This window comes from Schistocerca cancellata, chromosome 12 (assembly GCF_023864275.1).
Source record: "Schistocerca cancellata isolate TAMUIC-IGC-003103 chromosome 12, iqSchCanc2.1, whole genome shotgun sequence".
Taxonomy (NCBI): domain Eukaryota; kingdom Metazoa; phylum Arthropoda; class Insecta; order Orthoptera; family Acrididae; genus Schistocerca; species Schistocerca cancellata.
In genome coordinates, this window is record NC_064637.1 from 116624709 (window position 1) to 116644254 (window position 19546).

The 19546-nt window shown below is 39.6% G+C and overlaps 1 protein-coding gene across 2 annotated transcripts in view; it reads right to left on the bottom strand.

The window, feature by feature from the left end:
• Nucleotides 1–7022: 7022 nt before the first annotated feature.
• The window catches only part of LOC126109619 (all trans-polyprenyl-diphosphate synthase PDSS1), a 793792-nt gene continuing 781268 nt past the window's right edge, over nt 7023–19546 (bottom strand). For both annotated transcript variants that reach the window (XM_049914662.1, XM_049914663.1), the window contains 3 exons: nt 16921–17115; nt 14442–14681; nt 7023–9414 (listed from right to left, as the gene is read on the bottom strand). In XM_049914662.1, the coding sequence (XP_049770619.1) occupies nt 14460–14681; nt 16921–17115 (417 nt within the window). In that variant the 3' untranslated portion in view covers nt 7023–9414; nt 14442–14459. The remainder of the gene's footprint in view (nt 9415–14441; nt 14682–16920; nt 17116–19546) is intronic.

Below are 19546 nucleotides of genomic sequence, written 5' to 3' on the forward strand. Positions count from 1 at the left end.
CATACATGCATCAATCACTTCTGCTACGAAATTCATCAATGGAGTAGGAGGAACTGGCCACCAATAAATCCTTTAGATTCTTCTCAAACTGAACTCTGTGTGTGTGTGTGTGTGTGTGTGTGTGTGTGTGTGTGTGCGTGTGGGGGGGGAGATGGAGATTGTAGAAGGAATACAGTAAACAGGTTCAAATCGATGTACGTTGCAGAGACCACAACAACAACAACAACAAAAACTTCATGAACAACCACCATACTAGTGAGCAGTTGGTCCCACAGTGCCTCAAAGTCGAGCACAATCTTCACGGTAACTCTGGTAAAAAGCCTTTACGTGGTGTATCTGCTGAGGAGGTTGTTACTTCTCTGTCACTTGTTCTTCACCCTAGCAGAACCTGGTTTCCCAAGAGAGAGATCAGGTGCTGGGTTCAGAGTGTGATAACAAAAAGTAACTTACAATGGAAAATCATTAAGAATGTATCCTGGGGGGGGGGGTTTGGGGGGGGGGAGTAAATAAGAACAAACATAAGTCATTTACCTGTTATCTTGAGCTCATCATAGCAGGAAGTAATTTAGAAGATAGCTATACATATAAGACAAACATTTATAAATCTGTTCCTCATAAAAAATGTAAGCTTAACACTGGCTGAAAATTAAAGTAGTTATCCACCCTTTACCACAGACACATGGGATCACACATATGTTGATATCTTATGCTATATTTATAAATAACAGTGTCTGGAATGTAACTGCTTGGGGTGGAAACCTGAAATTCTCAGATTAGCAAAGCTGAACTACCCCATAAATTTTCATCTCTGATGCAGACAGGTGTATCGCAGATTAGTCTCACTGAGTATGCTGAAACTTATGCTTGTTGGCTGTGTATTACATAACTGCCATATTAACTGGTAATTTTGTTAATTGACAAGTTAACACAGTGATGCCTTCACACTTGCAGAAAAATTAAAGTTGGATGTGGATGATGGGAGAATGAATCAGATTTGACCTTTTCATACAATGTTAACAAGACATAGAATGTTAAGGATTATGGTGAGTCTAATTCTTAAGGCACTGTCTTCTTCATTTTCTTCATCATGATAATAATGATGATAAGCATAGATATTACATTTGTAAATATGACATCACCAACATTGCATTTTGTTGTGGCTGTAAATCATCTGTGAAAACAGAAATCTATTTTAAGTGCTGATTATTGAATAATTATTCATCTTTCCACAAACAGTCATACACTAATAATCTAGGATCAAAGGAGAACACTCCCTGAAAAGCAGAAGTGTCGAGTCATCAATATGCACACACAAAAGAAAGAAACCTTGTTAGCTTTCGGGGTTATTCTTTGATGAGCTAGAGTAAAATACACACAGAAAACACTAACTTACAGACACACAGCTATGGCCCTACATGACACCAGCTAGACTGACAGTGCCAATCCTATTTTGCTGCAAGTGGGCTGGTTGTGGGGGGTGTAGTGTCAGGTAGGGTTGGGAGAAGGATGCAGGAGGTAAGGAGAGGGATTGGGGGTGGGTGGCTAGCAGCTCAGAGGGAGCTTGCCGGCTAAGAAAGCTGGTGGAGGGGGAGGGGGTGGCGGCAGGTATAGCTGTAGTGACCGATGTGTAGTGGCACATACTGAAGGCGATGTGAACTGGGAGGGGGTGACAGGATGAAGGAAGGGGAAACTGTTGACTGGAGGGAGCAGAGTCAGTGGGTTACCTGAGATTGAGGCCAAGATGACTATGGCAGCTGAGGATGTATTGTAAGGATAACTCCCATCTGCATAGTTCGGAGAAGCTGGTGGTCGAAGGAAGAATCCAGATGACTCAGTTTGTGAAGCAGCCATTGAAATTGAGCATATTGTGCCCAGCTGTATGTTCTACCATCAGGTGGTCAACTCTGTTCTTGACAACAGTTGGGTGGTGACCGTTCATCCCAGTGGACAGCTGGTTGGTAATCATACCAACATAAAACATTGTGCAGTGTTTGCAGCAGAGTTGGTGTATGACACAGTTGTTTTCACAGGTGGCCCTGCCTCTGATGGGGTAGTACAGTCGAACCTCGCATAGCAAAACAACTTACTCCATATAAATTAATGTAAAATAAGATAATGCATTCCATGCAGAAAAAGTACTAAAAGTTTTATCTTTTTACTGCCATTTATTCAACAAAAATTATACATACAGTATTTTGTACTTTATTGTTGATGACAGACAACTAATTCTTTTTTACTAGGAAGCTATCTATAGTCATTTGTTTCTGTTGACACTCAACACTTGTTGAAAACGTGTTACAGCATTATCGTCAAACAAATTTGTAGCGCTCATAGCGACTGCTTTATTGGAGTGATGATTTTCAATGTACGATGCAACCAATTACCATGCTTTCAGCTTTTCTCTTATTGTGCCAGAAGATTGCTGCTCTGCTGTTACCCCATCCTCCTCCTCCTACTCCTCTGAAGAACTCCTCTCCACAACTTCCTGCTGTGAAATGCACTGCAACTCCATAAACTCTTTGGTGGTCACTTTTTGGCTATGATCGCCCACAAGCTCATCCATTTCACTGTTATCCACTTCTAGTACCATGCTTTGGCCAAAGATACAATCTTGTTTACTACAGGTTCCACAGGTACTGACTCAAATGCTCCAACATCAGATTTGACAACGCACTCCAGCCAAAACTTCTTCGAAGTAGAAGTGAGAGTTCTCTTGGTAACTCCTTCCCATGCCTTTTTGATCATCTTGATACAGACAACGATATTGAAGTGATATTTTCAAAACTCTCTGAGAGTGAGATTGGTAGCTTCAGTCAATTCAAAGCAATGCTTGAAGAGTGCTTTAGTGTAGAGCTTCTTGAAGTTAGAAAAAATCTGCTGGTCTATAGGCTGGCGTAAAAGAGAGGTACTGGGAGGCAGAAATTGAACCTTGATAAATTGAAATTCTTCAAGGAGGTGGTCTTGTAGGCATGGAGAATGAACAGGAGTGTTGTACATAACAAGCAAGACATGGAGTGGCAGATTCGTCTTAACTAAGTATTTGTTCACCAAAGGACCAAACACTTCATTGATCCAATCACAAAAAAGATAATACGTCACCTAAGCCTTATTGCTGGACCTCCTCACATTTAACCCACTCTTCTGGACGTTGCACTTCTTGAAGGCTCATGGAGTTTCTGTATCGTAAACGAGCAGCTCTTTGAAACTTCCTGGCAGATTAAAACTGTGTGCTCGACCGAGACTCGAACTCGGGACCTTTGCCTTTCGCGGGCAAGTGCTCTACCATCTGAGCTACCGAAGCACGACTCACGCCCGGTACTCACAGCTTTACTTCTGCCAGTACCTCGTCTCCTACCTTCCAAACTTTACAGAATCTCTCCTGCAAACCTTGCAGAACTAGCACTCCTGAAAGAAAGGATATTGCGGAGACATGGCTTAGCCACAGCCTGGGGGATGTTTCCAGAATGAGATTTTCACTCTGCAGCGGAGTGTGCGCTGATATGAAACTTCCTGGCAGATTAGGTTTTGGAAGGTAGGAGATGAGGTACTGGCAGAAATAAAGCTGTGAGTACCGGGCGTGAGTCGTGCTTTGGTAGCTCAGATGGTAGAGCACTTGCCCGCGAAAGGCAAAGGTCACGAGTTCGAGTCTCGGTCGGGCACACAGTTTTAATCTGCCAGGAAGTTTCATATCAGCGCACACTCCACTGCAGAGTGAAAATCTCATTCTAGAAGCAGCTCTTTAATTTTCAAATTGACACTGGCATTGGCTTATAATAGTGATGCGAGACAGTCTTTCATTGGCTTGTGACTGGGCAATGTATTCTCCTCTGCTGTTATAAAGGTATGTTTCCAGACTAGACCCATCTTGTCAGAATTAAAAACCTGTTGCAGCAGATGTTCTGCTGCTATAAAGGTATGTTTCCAGAATAGACCTGTCTCATTATAATTAAAAATCTGTTGCAGCAGATAACCCTCAAAATCTACCAGCATCTTGAAGTTGCTGATAAAGTTCTCTGCTGCCTTTGGGCCACAGCAACTGCTTCGCCATGCCTCACAATACTGCCGGTTCTTCTCTTAAACTTCTCAAATCACCCATGGCTTCCCTTAAACACTTCTTCGGACACTGATGATCCTGCCATCTTCTTAACAACGTCGCCAAAAATCATTCTCGTCTTCTTGCAAACAATGTTCTTATTGATAGTGTTGCCTTGCAGTTGCTTTTTATTTATCCATATGACGTGAACCTTTTGACATCATCCAGAATACAAAACTAATGTTCTCCTTAATCTTGTTCTTGTTCTTGAGGACAGTGCAAATAGTTGATGTCAATAGATTGTATGTGTGTGCTAAATCGGCGATGATCGTGCATTTTTCAGTGATTTTATGTTTCCATTTCCAAGGTCAATTTTCTTATGGTTGTCCTCTTGCAGTTTATCTCTGAGGACTTTTTTTATGAAGGGTACTAAAATTTAAACACAACAAAACACTGTGTGAACACAAGTTTAGAAAATTGTGTTATCACAAGTAGCAGAAAGAGTGCTAAACCTAGACTGCAGTATGAATTAAAGGCATTGTTCACACGCCACTACTGACAATGATAGGTGCTCATATTGTTGAAAATTTCTCCCACTGCATGCGAACAGCTAGTGATGTCACACTAAATTGTCGTCGCTTGTTACACAAAACAATACTCTGTTAAGCGAGTCACTTTTTATATTCGTTTTGCTCATTATGTGAGTTTCTCATTATAGGAGGTGCTCGTTAAGCAAGGTTGCACTGTATAAGCCCATTACAGGACTGGAGTAGGAGGTGTTGGGTGTTTGGATTGGGCAGGTCTTGCACCTTAGTCTGCCTCAGGTATATATGATGGCCTAGGATGTTGTGTAGATTCGGTGGGCGATGGAACACCACTTCAGGTGGGAAGGATCAGGGTGTGATGTCCCTCACTTCAGGGCAAGTCAGGACGAGAGATAATCAAAGCCCTGGCAAATGGGGTGTTGCCTGCCTGTGAGGGTCTTTGTGAGGTCTTCAGCATACTGGGCAAGGGAGTTATTGTCATTGTAGATATGTTGTGCACAGATGGATAGGCTGTATGGGAAGAAATTTTGGTATGGAAGGGATGGCAGCTGTCGAAATGTATGTACAGTTATAGGTTAGTGAGTTTATTGTGGATGGAGCCACCAGATAGCTAGAGTGAACAATCAGGAAGGTGGCACATTGGGCAGACGAGGACTAGGTAAAGAAGATGAGAGAAAAGGTGTTCAGGGTGTGAAGAAATGTGGATAGGGTGCCTCGGCTCTGAGCCCAAATAAGGACAGTGTCATCAACAGACCTGAACCAGAATAGGGGTTGGGAGTTTTGGGAGGCTATGAATGTTTCTTGAATAAGGCCCTTTATGGGATTTGGCATAGAAGGGTGCCATGTGGGTGTCCATGGCTGAGCCAAAGATTTGTATGTAAACCTTCCCTTCAAAGGAAAAGTAGTTGTGGATCAGTATGTAGTTGGTAAGGTGTGTAAGGAATGAAGTGGTGGGTCTGGACTCTGAAGGACATTGGGAGAGGAAGTGTTCGATGGTGGCAATGCCATAGGCATGAGGGATGCTGGAGTATAGGGATGTGACAACAATAGCGATGTTTAAGAATCTGGGAGATACAGGTGTGAGGATGGTGGAAAGTCTGTGAAGGAAGCAGTTAGTAGCTTCGACATGGAAGGCTAGGTTTCAGGCAGTTGGTTGGATGTGTTTGTCAACATGAGTGGGAATTCTTTCTGTGGGAGCACAACATCCAGTATTGTTGGGTTTGTGTATTTTGAGAAGCATGTAAAAGGTGTGTGTCCAAGGTGGTGTTGTGGGTGAGGAAGGAGATGTACTTAGGTGGGTTCTGGGAAGAGCCTATGAATCTCAGTTGGGATTTGGGTTATGTGAGACTTTTGGGATGGGATCACTATTGCAGAGTTTGTAAGTAGTGCAGTCAGGCTGTTGGTAAAAGAGCCTTCCATCAGGTAGTCACTGCCACTCATTGTGAAAGTAGTGGAGCCTTTGTCTGCATGGAGGATGATTAGATCTGGATCAGTTTTCAGGTTGGGTTATCTATGGCTGTCCTATCTGCTGCAGAAAGGTTAGTGTTCTTAGGAAGGGACCAGGGGAAGGATGGTGAGGCCAAGCTGGAGATAAGAAATTCGTTGGAGCTGACTGGTGTTTGGTTAGGTGGAAGAGGAGGAGAGTCACAGTTGGATAGTGGAATGAACAGGAAGAGGCGAAGTTCAATGATAGGGACTGGTAGCAAAGAAGTGTTTCCATTGCGGGGATGAGGATAAGGAGAGTAGTGTTTGACAAATCCAACAGTTTGCCCTTCCTCCATCCTGTCACGCCCTCCCAATTCGCATCCCCACACAGCCTTCAAGCATTTGTCACTTTCCACTGGCCACTACAACTATAGCTGACACCTCTACCTCCCAAATTCCAGCCACCAAACTGACCTCCTCTGGGTCGCTAGCCACCGACCTTCAGGCCCTTTCCTTACCTCCCACCTCACTCTCTCTCTAAATACCACATCTGACACTACCCCCACCACAACCAGTCTACCTGTGCAAAATAGCATTGGCACCATGTAGGGGCATAGGTGTGTGTAGGGGGGGGGGGGGGGGGGGGGGGGGGGGGGCCACGCACGTGCATCAAAGGATATATTCTACAAGAGGTTTCCTACAACACTTCTACGCTAATAATCTGCAGCTGAACAAGATATGATTATGCAATCAGCAAGGACAGAATCAAATACCTTTCAGGGAAAATCAGTAGCTTTCTTTGTTCTGGAACCTGTGTATGCTACATTCTATGTTCTTAAATGATCAATTATTTCCTCTGTCACCATGTATCTAAAGTAGGAATGGGGAACCTGCATGATACTCGCCTAACTATGTCCTGTGACTTGTAAGAGATCACCCAAATAAATGTCCTTTATGCGCTGAAATATACATATTTATTTATTCTAAGGGTTCATATATGGTTAAGTAAATGCATCACAATTGTTTCTATAACATTTTATTATAAAAAAGAGAGATACACTGATAATGATGATCCCAATATACATATGTAGTCTACATGTCCAAATCCTGTCCCTTTAACCACAGATAAATATTCGCACTTGCGCAGAGCTTGTGTTTTAGTTCAATACATATATGTACATACTCTGTTACAAAATAATATTTACAGAATCTGTGAAATACAGATTCATCTTCTACTGAGTTCCAAGAAGCAACTGATTTGAGAAAACATTCTGTGATTGCAGGAAAGCACTTTTGGATGGATACATATATACATATATATATATTTATATAAATAACACTAACACACGACTGTAACAGCAAAGTTTAAAATTTGTATCCAACCAAAAGCTGCTTCTTGTTACTACCACATATATAAGATGTGGGTACCTAATAGGTGTCCATTTGAATTAAATGTTGATTGTGTCTTCCTAGTGCATACACACGTTGTCATGAAACGAAGCCACAGATACACAAAAAACGAAAAATGGTGGCAAACTTTTAAGTGAGCAACAATTCATTTTTTTTTCAAAATTAGTAAATGGTATACTTTTATATTATACACATGTTGATAACTTTCCTTCATATAAGAAATTAGATTTATGTATAAAATATGAGTTAACAAAATTTAACAATACAATATTTGAAGAATAATTAAAGTATTTTTGAAATGTTGAAAAATATGGGTATATAACAATTATGAATTATAATAACAAGGTACACAAAACTGGTGTGAGCATTACTTTTACAATATGCTGCCAACAAATACATTGCCTTTAAATCCAGTTAAAATGATGCACAAAAATATACTTTTATCATATTAACAACAATACAAACTTGAACATGACTGGCCACAGCTCATATCTGAAGAACATTTTGTTCTTAGTTATGATCCAGGTAACTTTAACTGTAACCATACACCAGCTGACATGATTCCTGTAACAGCAGCTGGATAAAACTAAATTTTAAGTTTTTGTTTTTATTTGGCCCCTGGTGACAGAAGCATTATTTCCCTGTGACAGTGCTTTACAGCACTCTCTTCATTGCACTGGGATAGAATAAGGCTGGTTTCTCTGGACATAAATGTATGTGGGAAAGAGGAGAAGAGAAGTAGGCAGATGAAAGAGAAGGTTGTTCATTTTACATATCAATTTTCTGAGAAATTTAAAATCTTGAGCTTGCATTTTTAATTGTAGAGTTTAGAATGAGTATGTCCTAAGGATTCACTGAGAACAAACTCTCAGTTGCTGCCGGTCCGATACTCAGGCATGACACTGACAGAGAAACTTAATAATTCATTTTCCACTATAAGGCAATCTATACATACAGGGCAGTCTATACATACATATGAACAAATTTTCTGTTCCATGTATATGTGGCAAACTATCTAAAGTATAAAAACTCTTTTTTTCTATTTTATAATCTGCCGAATATTCAGACTGTGTGTCCCCTTATAATATGAAAATAACTGTTCATTAACATCTCAGGTAGCTTTAAGGCAATAAGTGTATTAGATTTTCACCCTTATTTTCATCATGTATAGCACACATGCATTATTCTTGACAAACAACAAACACAGAATCTTGTGTATAGGCCTTTACACATTACCCAGGAAACTTTATTACACCAATCAAATATAATTAAACTGCAATAATAAAAATGTATACTCTATATATAACAAGAAATGTGTAGCTTCATGTTTTGCATAAAAGCAGACACTTCCCAAGAATGCACATTTGTTTTTCCAAAAATAAAAATAAAAATTACCTTCTGACACTACATATGGAAATATTTCATGGACTGCAGGTTACAATGTGCTATCAGTGTACATTGGCAAGTGAACACACATTTTTCACAGTGAAGGACAAACCACAATATAAGTTATTATGGTACACATTGGCAGTGTTCAATGAAATGGAAAAGATAAAAGGAAAATGAAGCCACTTCTGAAAGATAAATAGTGGACTATTATGAGATTATATTTAGTAACCATTCAAAAATCCTCTATTTAGATCATCCAAGACATCAAACGTTGCTGTGGTTCCAGCCACAAATTATAATTAAATTATCAGTAGATGGCATGGCATCATTTTCCTTATATCCAGAATGGCTTCATGAAGTGTCCCAGAAGATATTTGATGGTGAATCCATCGAGAATGCCACAGGAAATCGGGCAGCTGAACAACACGTTACTAAGGCTACTCTTTCAGCTTTGCTGCAGTTTTGTGCTCGCAGGTTTATCAGAGGAGGCGTACCGCAGAAATGGCTCCAACCTCCCTGCCGTATGCAGGGCCGGGAGTGTGTTGCAAATGCATACAGTTCCTGCATTTGTGCTCTACATTCTACAGTGGAGTACTATGACATATTGGCCACCTGCAAAAGGCAAAAAGAAACTTGTCAAAATGTGTTTTACCTCACAACTCCCCCCCCCCCCCAACCCACCCACACACACACACACACACACACACATACAGAACAATAATCTGTGGCATAGAGCATTGTTATCCTTAAAATCACTCAGTCTTGTAATTAGAGATATGTGGAATGAGGAATATCAGAGCACATCCAATTACAAACAATCCCTAGTGCTGATGTCTACTGGTATACAGAACATAAATAGTCTGCAAGACTCAAGAACCACGCCTTCAACAATAGCTGCTACAGTAAACATTTACTTTGGATGGGCTCAGTAGCATATCCATTATGTAACTCTGGTACAGAAGATGATGCACACCACATCTTCTTTGACTGATGGAACAGATACAATGATACACATCAATATAATGTTGCCCTCTGCCAGTTTCTATGACCTGCTATAGTTTAAAGACTTTGTAGTACATTTCTGTTACATTCATTTTGATGTTGGCCCTGTATTTTATCTTTTTTGCGACATTGATATAATGTGGAAGCTGAGGAGGGGGTGGGGGGTGAAACTGTCTGTATGTGTATATGAAAGAGTAATACATGTGATCTAGTCTAGATTGACTTAGTTTATAAGCATAGATGAATAAGAGCATCATCATGTAATTACTAAAAATGTCTAATATAATTTCCTAAGCTTTGGCGAGCTTAGGAAATGTGCATTTGTCTAACCTGTTTTTAAAAACTACTGCATTTAATTTGTCACTAATTTAGAGTAATTATCTGATGAAAAGCGCAAGACTTCTACCGAATTTCTTTTGGAACAACATTTACAGACACTGTTCTGCATTAAATGAAAAGATGCTCCTGCCTCAAATGTGTACATCCAACACCTTTGCTTATTTATATAAGTGATTAATCTGTCATCCTTATTGGCATGAGGTTGTTAAACATCAAACAATGGAAATTCCAGGTAGGAATATCAACAATGTAGGAAAAGATAGATTGCTACTTATCGTAAAGAAGACATTTCAAATTGCAGACAGGTACGATTAAAAGATACTCACATATAGCTTTCCACCACAGCCTTCATCAGTAAAGAGAGAATCTCTTTTTCTCTCTCTCTCTCTCTCTCTCTCTCTCTCTCTCTCTCTATCACACACACACACACACACAAGCACGCCTCACACACACACACGACCACCAACTCCAGATCCAGCATCTCAAGCCAGAATGCATTCAGGCCTGAGATACTTGAGTTGACGGTCATGTGTGTGCTTCCCTGGTGTGTGTGTGTGTGTGTGTGTGTGTGTGTGTGTGTGTGTGTGTGTGTGAATGTTGTCCGTTTGTCTCTCTTTACTGATAAAGGCTGTGGCCGAAAGCTATGTGTAAGTCTTTCAATTGTGCCTCTATGCAGCTTGACGTGTCTTCTTTACAGTAAGTAGCAATCTGTCTTTTCCGAAGTCGTTAAATATTATATTTTTGTTTCATCTGACATATGTGGAAAACTGCACAGCTGGGACAGCCAGTGCCTATGGGTGTAGTAGTTACGTGACCACATCACCAGTTGCCATTTGCCAGTAGATGGTTGCCTTTGAAGTACTGCCTCAGAGAAAATGATTCCATTGAAGAACATGGAAAGCACAAGAACACCGTTTTAATTCTGTGTGAGTGGACCGTATGTCTTTATTGTCAGTTATGGTTTCACTCTCTGAATATTTACACCCTTTTACTTCTAAACACAAAGTTTGATCACTCAAACAATAAATCTTATTTTTACCAAATATATGGGTTTGCTTGTTCTTTAGGTAAATTAGGAGAATATTGATAATTGTAGGGATAAATAAAATGAGAAATATTCTTTCTATTAACTCAAAATGTAAATGTAAACTTTTCACACTGTACCACCACACATACCAAGTCCCATAAACTCATGACTGATTGCTCTCCATACCAGACTTACATTTAAGACACTGCAATAAGAAGGAGTTAAATAAATATCTGTCTAAAGAATAACAACTTATTTTAATTTCAACATAGAGTCCAGTTAGGGAGAAATACTTCTCTCAATGAGTTGGCCTATTTTTAACCTTTCCAAAAATAAAATTGCTAAATGCATCTCTCTTGATGATGATTTCCCCATCTGAATAGAATTTTTTATCCATGAGACATTTCCACATGTTTGGGAACAAGAAAAAATTGCAGGTAACCACAATGAGAAAATACAGGGGATAGTGGGAAGGAGAAGCAATTCATAATACAACTCATGCTGTTTTGGAACGAAAACTCCAGATGCAGGTGTTGACACAATGAGAAGGTGAAACACCACTTTCCTTTTCATGAAATGGAACTGTTTTTCCTTCAGTTTCTTGCTGAAGAGGTCCAATAAAAAAAGGTCCAGTTATCTCCCTTCCTTTCTCTGGCAGCCTTCACATCCCAAAACATTGTCATATATAGTATGTAGTATACAGTCTTACAGGTACTTTACAATTTATCAGTGACCGGTTTCAGATGGCAAGCATCCATTACCAAGTTTCAAATAGTGATGTAACTATCACTTTATAGCCACAACAAGCTCTGAATTGTCCACATTAATGCAGAATGTGTATCCCACACTGGACTGGCTTACCTTCATACACAGGTGATCAACTGTTGCCATGCTTAGCACATTCTCCAGATATCTCAGCCATTGAAAACATCTGGCCATGGATTGCCAAGAGACTGGCATGCCACCCCTTGTCAGCCACTATGATGAATCAACTATGGCACAATGCTGATCTCAAAGATGAGGCACATCTGCCAATCTTAAAGCATCCCAAGTGTAACAGATGTTGTCCTAATTACTGGCTATGCAAACCAGAATGATTGTGTCGTGTGCCCAAAGGTACCTCGTATTGATACGAAAGCTGTCATTGGACACATCTCTCTGCTGGACGCCTCCTGATATCGTTGCACTGTCTGTGTAGATACTCATTTTTCTACAAAAAAAGCCTATTTCTGGACTGAAAGTATGTGCTTTGGCCATATGAACTTGCATGGCTAAGTGGACGACACATCCGTCCACTTAGGTGTTAACCATGTGGGGCCACAGATTCTGCACAGCATCAAATTTGACCGAGCGAGGTGGCACAGTGGTTAGCACACTGGGCTCGCATTCGGGAGGATGAGGGTTCAAACCTGCATCCGGCCATCCTGATTTAGATTTTCCATTATTTCCCTAAATCACTTCAGGCAAATGACAGGATGGTTCCTTCAACAGGGCACGGCTGATTTCCTTCCCGAGTTTGTACTCCATCGCTAATGACCTTGTTGTTCATGGGATGTTAAAAATTAATCTCTCAAATTTGGAACTCCTGAGTCCGTTTCATAGTTAAATGACATTTGTGGGATCCTGACCAAAATGAGTACCAACATCGTTGAATGGAAAACTGCAGTTTGGATACGTCACTATGCTACCACTGTCAAATTCTTACATCTGCTGGTCCATGTTTCTCCTCCTTAAACAGGCACAACACAATCCTCTTGCAAACCTCTAACGTTTGACTATTTCTGAATGAGACACACACTGTATTACTTTTCCCTACATACATAATGTAGATGGCACTACTCCCCTATCTCCTTTGTGCAACTGTGCACAAATACCAATCATATGCATATCTGTGTATGAGGTGTGTGAGAAAAGTACTGGGACAGATTTTTTGCCTACCAAAGCTTTTTTTTCCAAGCAACAGTACTGTTCCCTTCAAAGTAGTTCCTTTCGGTAACTGTACAACAGTGGAGTCGTCGTTCCCAGTCCTGGTAGCAGCACTGAAAGGCTTCACTGGTAGGGCCTTTAACATGCCGGTCACATTCATTTGAGTGTTCTCCATAGTACCAAAAGGACACTTTTAAGACATTTTTCAATTTCGGGAAAAGAAAAAAAATCACAAAGACTCAGATTGGGAGAGGGGGCTGTGGAACAAGAGGAATGCATTTTGAGGTCAAAAATTCTGTGATGGAAATGACCATCTGACACGGGGTGTTGTCACGGCGTCCACTTGTCTGCAATTTCTGGTCTCCCTCGATTCACACTTCCCCTGAGCCTTTCAACAACATCTTTGTAAAATACTTTATTGACAGTGCCTCGGAGGAACAAATTCTTTGTGCACAATACACCTACTGTCAAAAAAGCAAATCAGCATCGTTCTGAACTTTGATTTGCTCATTCAAGCCTTTTTCGGGTGAAGAGATACCTCCATTGTCCACTCCTCACTTTGCTGCTTTTTGTCAGGATCATATTCAAAAATCCAGGACTCATCACCTGTGATCACACAACCGATCCACTCGTGGTAACTGGCAGTCTTCTCCAGATCTTCGTACACATTTCTTCGGTTGTCCTTCTGCCCGGTCAGAAAGATTTTTGGCACCATCTTGCCACAAACCTTTTGCTTATGCAAATCTTCTGTCAAAATTTGATGTATGATGTATGGTGAAAGTCTTTAAGTTTAATAGGTCACCCATCATCCTTACTGTTAAATGTCGGTCTGATCTCTCAAGAGCATGCAAAAACTTGTGCTCTCCATAAGGAGTATTCTCCATAGGCCTGTTCCAGTTTTCATAGGACACACTTGCCAATCCCCTAAGTTCAAAACAAAACTAGATTGCATAACGTACCTCTAAATTCTGCTCTTCCAGTTTTGTAACACACAATAAAAACTCTTCAAATATCACTCAATGGCTACAGAGCTGAAACTCAGAGCATCTGTAAGGGATGAAGACACTGGTCTATACAAGTAGAACAACACAGCACTGCTGGTCTGCTCGCAGTGTTGTCACTCTTGTTACTTTTCTCACTCTCCTCGTGTGTAGCACACTTTGAGACAATTTGATGTTTTTTGCATGCTGTGTTCATTGTACTGCATTTTTAATGACTGGCAGTGTAATTTCACTGCTACATTTGTCTCACAGAATGCTGCTAAGTGTACACAGAGCTTTTTGCCTCCCTCTATTTGGTCAAAACTGGGCAGACAGGCCAGTAACGAGTGCAAAATAGGACTCACCTGCGGCGGTAGCCAGTGCTACTTCATGCGGTTGATGACAAGGCTGGTGACGACGCCGAGTGCCTTCTGGTAGGGTGACTCGCTCAGGCGCGCGGCCAGCCGCTCTGCCTCTGCGCAGTGCTTGCGCGCCAACATCTGCGTCTGCTCGAGGCCCCGTGACCGGTGCACCAGTTCGAAGGCGCGTTCCACATCACCTGCCTCTTGGAATCTCCGCATTATCATCGGATTCAGCTCTGGGTACTGAAATGTACAAAATGAAAGTGTAGGTCGTACTCCGTGAAAATGCAAACGTTATTACAACACGTCTGCTGAGCTTCTTTACAACTCCCGCAATTTTAATTACCCCTGCAATCTCTATTGTGACCTTTATTACAATATTTCTTCATTTTTTTCATAAATACTGTGAATGAATATCCCACAACTGAAATTCCATAACTCATAAAAAGTATATATGAAAAGTCACATACATCTATTTCAGGGAAAAGGAATTGAAATGGCAGAGCACCAATCTAAGTTTAAGTCAAAGGTGTAGAGCATCATTTGTACTTTCTAATATCTACATAAATGAACTATCATTTTACCTTACAATCTTGAAAATCTAGACTGTATGCTGACAATGCTACTTGCAGACAACCTGGTAAATATTGCTAACAGTAAGAATAATCTATAAATAACAGGATATCAATCACAATAAATCTGTGCATCAGACAATTTGCAGATCTCATAAACAAAACAAAGTTTAAAGCATTTTACAGAAAAGATAAAATTATTTTTCTGATAAATTCAAATCTATATTTCATGCAAAAGTAGTAGCGCAAGTAACAAATTTTAAATACTTCAGATGCGAGACATTAAATGAAAACAACACTGATTTTCAACATGACATAATAGAAATTTAACTTAATGAGTGGTACTATTAGGTGACCTTTACAAGGGAAAGTAAGGAAAGAGAAACCTCTCAAATTTTATGATACACAGTTTTATTGCATGAAATTTAAATGTGGATAACAGCAAATGAGGATATGCTATGGTCAAGAGTGAAAATATGAGATCTCTCATACATTTAGCAGGATCTGAAAGATCAAAAGGAAAATACATGGAGAATATGAGCAGAATTAGGATTAACTTCTCTACATGAAAATTATACTATAGAAATATAAACCAAAAGGACAACATAGGGAGACCCAAAACCCGACGCAGGCATAACATGCAAAGCCAGATATGTGCACAAAACCAAGAAGATGGTGATGGTGATACAGCCCCAGACATCTGAAGACAACAATAATGGTGATGATGGCTGTTGTTATTTGAAATTACAAAAAAATGAGAGTTGAGAAGAGGATGATTTCCCTAATTTATCTCATAATTCCAGTACTCCATAAACATCATTGCCATTGTGACTGTTTCGGTCCAAAATAAATTGCTCTCACTTCCTATTGTGACATGAATTATTTACGAAGTCTACAGCTCTCAAAACAGAATTTTCCCTAGTCCACACATAGTCTCACTAGGATGTTGAGAAATGTGCTGCAATTTTTGTTGCCCAGCCAGTCATTTCCCACCCTGTTCTTTTTATGTTCCACTTTAGCTTAATTTGGGCCATATGGCATTATATAAGAACCATGGCAGATGGGCAATGTGGGTTTCAAATTTTTGTATGCAAATCTAGATTTAGGTTTTCTGGAGTTTTCCAAAAACCGTTAAGATGGATGCCAGAATGGTCCCTTTGAAATGGATACTACCAATTTATTTCACTCAACTGCATAATACAAGGTGTTTGCTTTGACTAATGATATAATCAATGTGATAGCCTCAGGGGCATAACATGCTGCAAATACCACACACACACACACACACACACACACACACACACACACACACACACCAGATCGTCAGCTACAGGAAAACTACAGACAACCAAAATATTATTTACTGGAGAGAAATGTAAACATCATTCCTCAAAAATGAAAAAAAAAATCACTGTAATATGAGAAATACTGGGATGGTACTGATATGATAAAGTTCTCTCCCTCTCTCCTCTTCTCCTTTTTTAACATGTTATGCAATATCATGAAAGTTGATCTGTAGAATAATTTTCCATGCATCACTTTTTACATTAGACTTCTGTGTGTGTTTTGTTCAAATGGATAAATTTTAATGGCAAGTAGGTGTACCACAAGCAAATGCAATTTTTTTTAACGAATTGCTCTAAAATGTTTAGAGAAATTTAAAAACAGCTGATTTTGAGCACCAATTTGTTACTGTAGATGAGACGTGGATCACTAATTCACCTTAGATATCAAACAACAATAAATACTGGGAGGATGTTTGTGCTCTGAATCAAAAATGGCAAAGAAGATTTCCCCTGCTGGAAAAGTTATGATAGTGTTTTTCAGTCTCTTCTTACATTATCTATTTAATTTCAAAGTAATATGCATATTTAAGATACTAGCAACAATTGGGCAGTAAACAACCTCACCTTTTCACATGCAAAGAGAACTGGAGCAGTAGCGAGCCCCAGGCGCAGATCTGCGGCAGTCGGCTTTCCCATCGCTTCTGTGGAGGACACGAAGTCTAGAAGGTCATCCACCAGCTGGAACGCCAGACCGAGGTTGCGTCCATACTGGAAGGCCAGCTCAGCCACTTCTTGGCTCGCGCCCGCCAGCATCGCCATCTGCAATTCATTACATGTCAGTGCCGAGCATCTGCTATGACATGAAAGCTGATGGGAATCAGTCATCTGTCCTAAATATAACTAGAGATAAATTTGTTTTAAGCATTAAATCTTTTAAATTAAATTTTACATTATTTTATTTTACGTTTATTAATCTTTCCTGGTGGTTCATCACCTAGCTAACTAAATAAACCATCTTTTATAAAGTATGTTTTGAAACTAGTTGTACAAAAATGTTAAATTTAATACGAGTAGTTAGCTGATTAACTGTTTTGCACTGACGTTTTATTTTCAATCACATATTGTTCTAGAAATAACTGAATATCTCTACTGATATCTTCTTCGTGATTATGGTTCTGCTTTTGTTCTATTAATTATCTTTTCAGTGAACACTGCAAAGTCATTTGGCTATGAAGGCTTCATTAATATTTAATGATTTTGCAGTTGTCTACAAGGTGGGATTAAAAGTTCCTCTTCTCTGTTCCTTTTCAATCTTCGATTTGTCTGACTAACTCCTTGAGCTGCGTACTTTCCCTGATTATTTTGATCAACATCCTATAATGGTAATTTGCTTTGTTCTTCACAACTCCAGGACTTTCATGGAAGATTACATCTCTGCTGACAATTGGTTGCTCTCTTCTTTCACCTAGATTCTGTAATACTCGTCTCCATTCTACCCCACGAGGTACCTCTCGACAGCTTTTTTATCCATTTTCTGTCTTCTTTCAAACGGTGTGCGGGTACAGCATGTAGAACCCATTTTATTCTTGGAACCATTTTATTCTTGGCTTCTTACCCAACCACACTTAAAAAAGACTAATTCCTTCCACAGATTATCTTGGAGTTAGCTTTAGAATGTACACTGACACTCCAACCCATTCAGCATACATGGCTGCTGGGAAATTGGTTTCGTTATTTGATTACTCGGAAATTTTGCCATTTCAACTACACATCTCTTGTTGACTTCCACCATTATGTTGTGGTACGTAGGTGCTGTTAGCCTCTGAGGAACACATCCTATGTGCATGATGTCCTCATTTCCTTACTACTGAGTTCATTATTGTCACTTAGTAACTTTTTGATTAGATGACCCAATATATTTTAATGCCCAAAAAAATGTTTCAACTCATTCTCAACTTCAGATTTTTGCCTTATGAAACAGAAATTTCATGTAGCGGTCCTTGAACACGACCATATGCTTCATCTCTGGAAAAGATGTATTAAAATGTCCATTGGAGTTGGTTGTCTTCTTTCTCTGAGCAAATATCAATTTGCATTGTGTTGATCCTGATGGTCCCCATCCTGCTCAATACAACTGTGATAATGAAATCTCTTCAATGGTGGTTATTTCCACAATTTATTTGGGCAAAGTGGGTTCAATGTCTGCCTTACACAATTTTCCAAAATGCTCCTGGATTCTATGTAACACTATTTTGTCACCAATATTAACCCAACATTCTATTGTTCATGACTTGAATTCACTATTGGGATTTCAGTCTGAGCAGCTAACACTGCAAACAAATTTCTAGACAGTTATGGAACAAACCGTACATCCAGCAGCATCATATTCAGCCCACCAATACTCGTAGCAGATGATAACCGAATATTACCTTTCCTCACTGTCACTAAGATTCTTTCCCAGCTGCCTTTACACCACATGGACCAACAAATTTTAGAAAGTCTTTATAATTATCTGGACAGTTGGTTACAAGTCTTATAGCTCCATTGTCGACCCACCGTGTTGCTGTATCTGCTTCAACTTAATAGGACTTTTCACGGATAGATCTCAGAACACTACTGGCATCTTCACAGCTGCCATTACTTCCGTTTATTTTTGTTTCCCCCATCAGAAATCAACTTTTTGCATCCTTCACACAGTGCCTCCCCCCTCCCTCCCCCCCATTTTCTAACAGTAATTCCAGATGTCACTTTTCTCGATTCTTTCTTAATGAATTTGCCTCTGTCATATTATTTTTACTTCTTTCATTTACCATAAATATTTCTTTTGGTGTATTGTAACTGTGAGTTCTTCATAATATTCCTTTCAAGTACACAAAATTGGATTCTTAATTCACTGAATGTTCTCTTTTCATCCTATGTTAGTAATATCCAAATCAACTGAAATATTAAACTCATTTGGCAAAGTATAAATGGTTTTGCAAAATAGCGTAAGATCTGGCAAAACATTTACATTTTTAAGTTCATAATTCAACTCGTACCAAAAAATTTTCAGATTTGCTATATGGGTTGAAATATGTTCAGCTCGTAGCCAACTTAAAAAGAAAAACATTGTACAAATTTTAAACAATCTTTGGATGTGGTTTCAAATTGCTGCTTTAAGGCATTCCATGTATTACTAGCTGTTTGCTTGTCATTGCCTTTTGATGCACTTCATCATTAATTGCTCTCGTTATCATACTCTTTACATAAC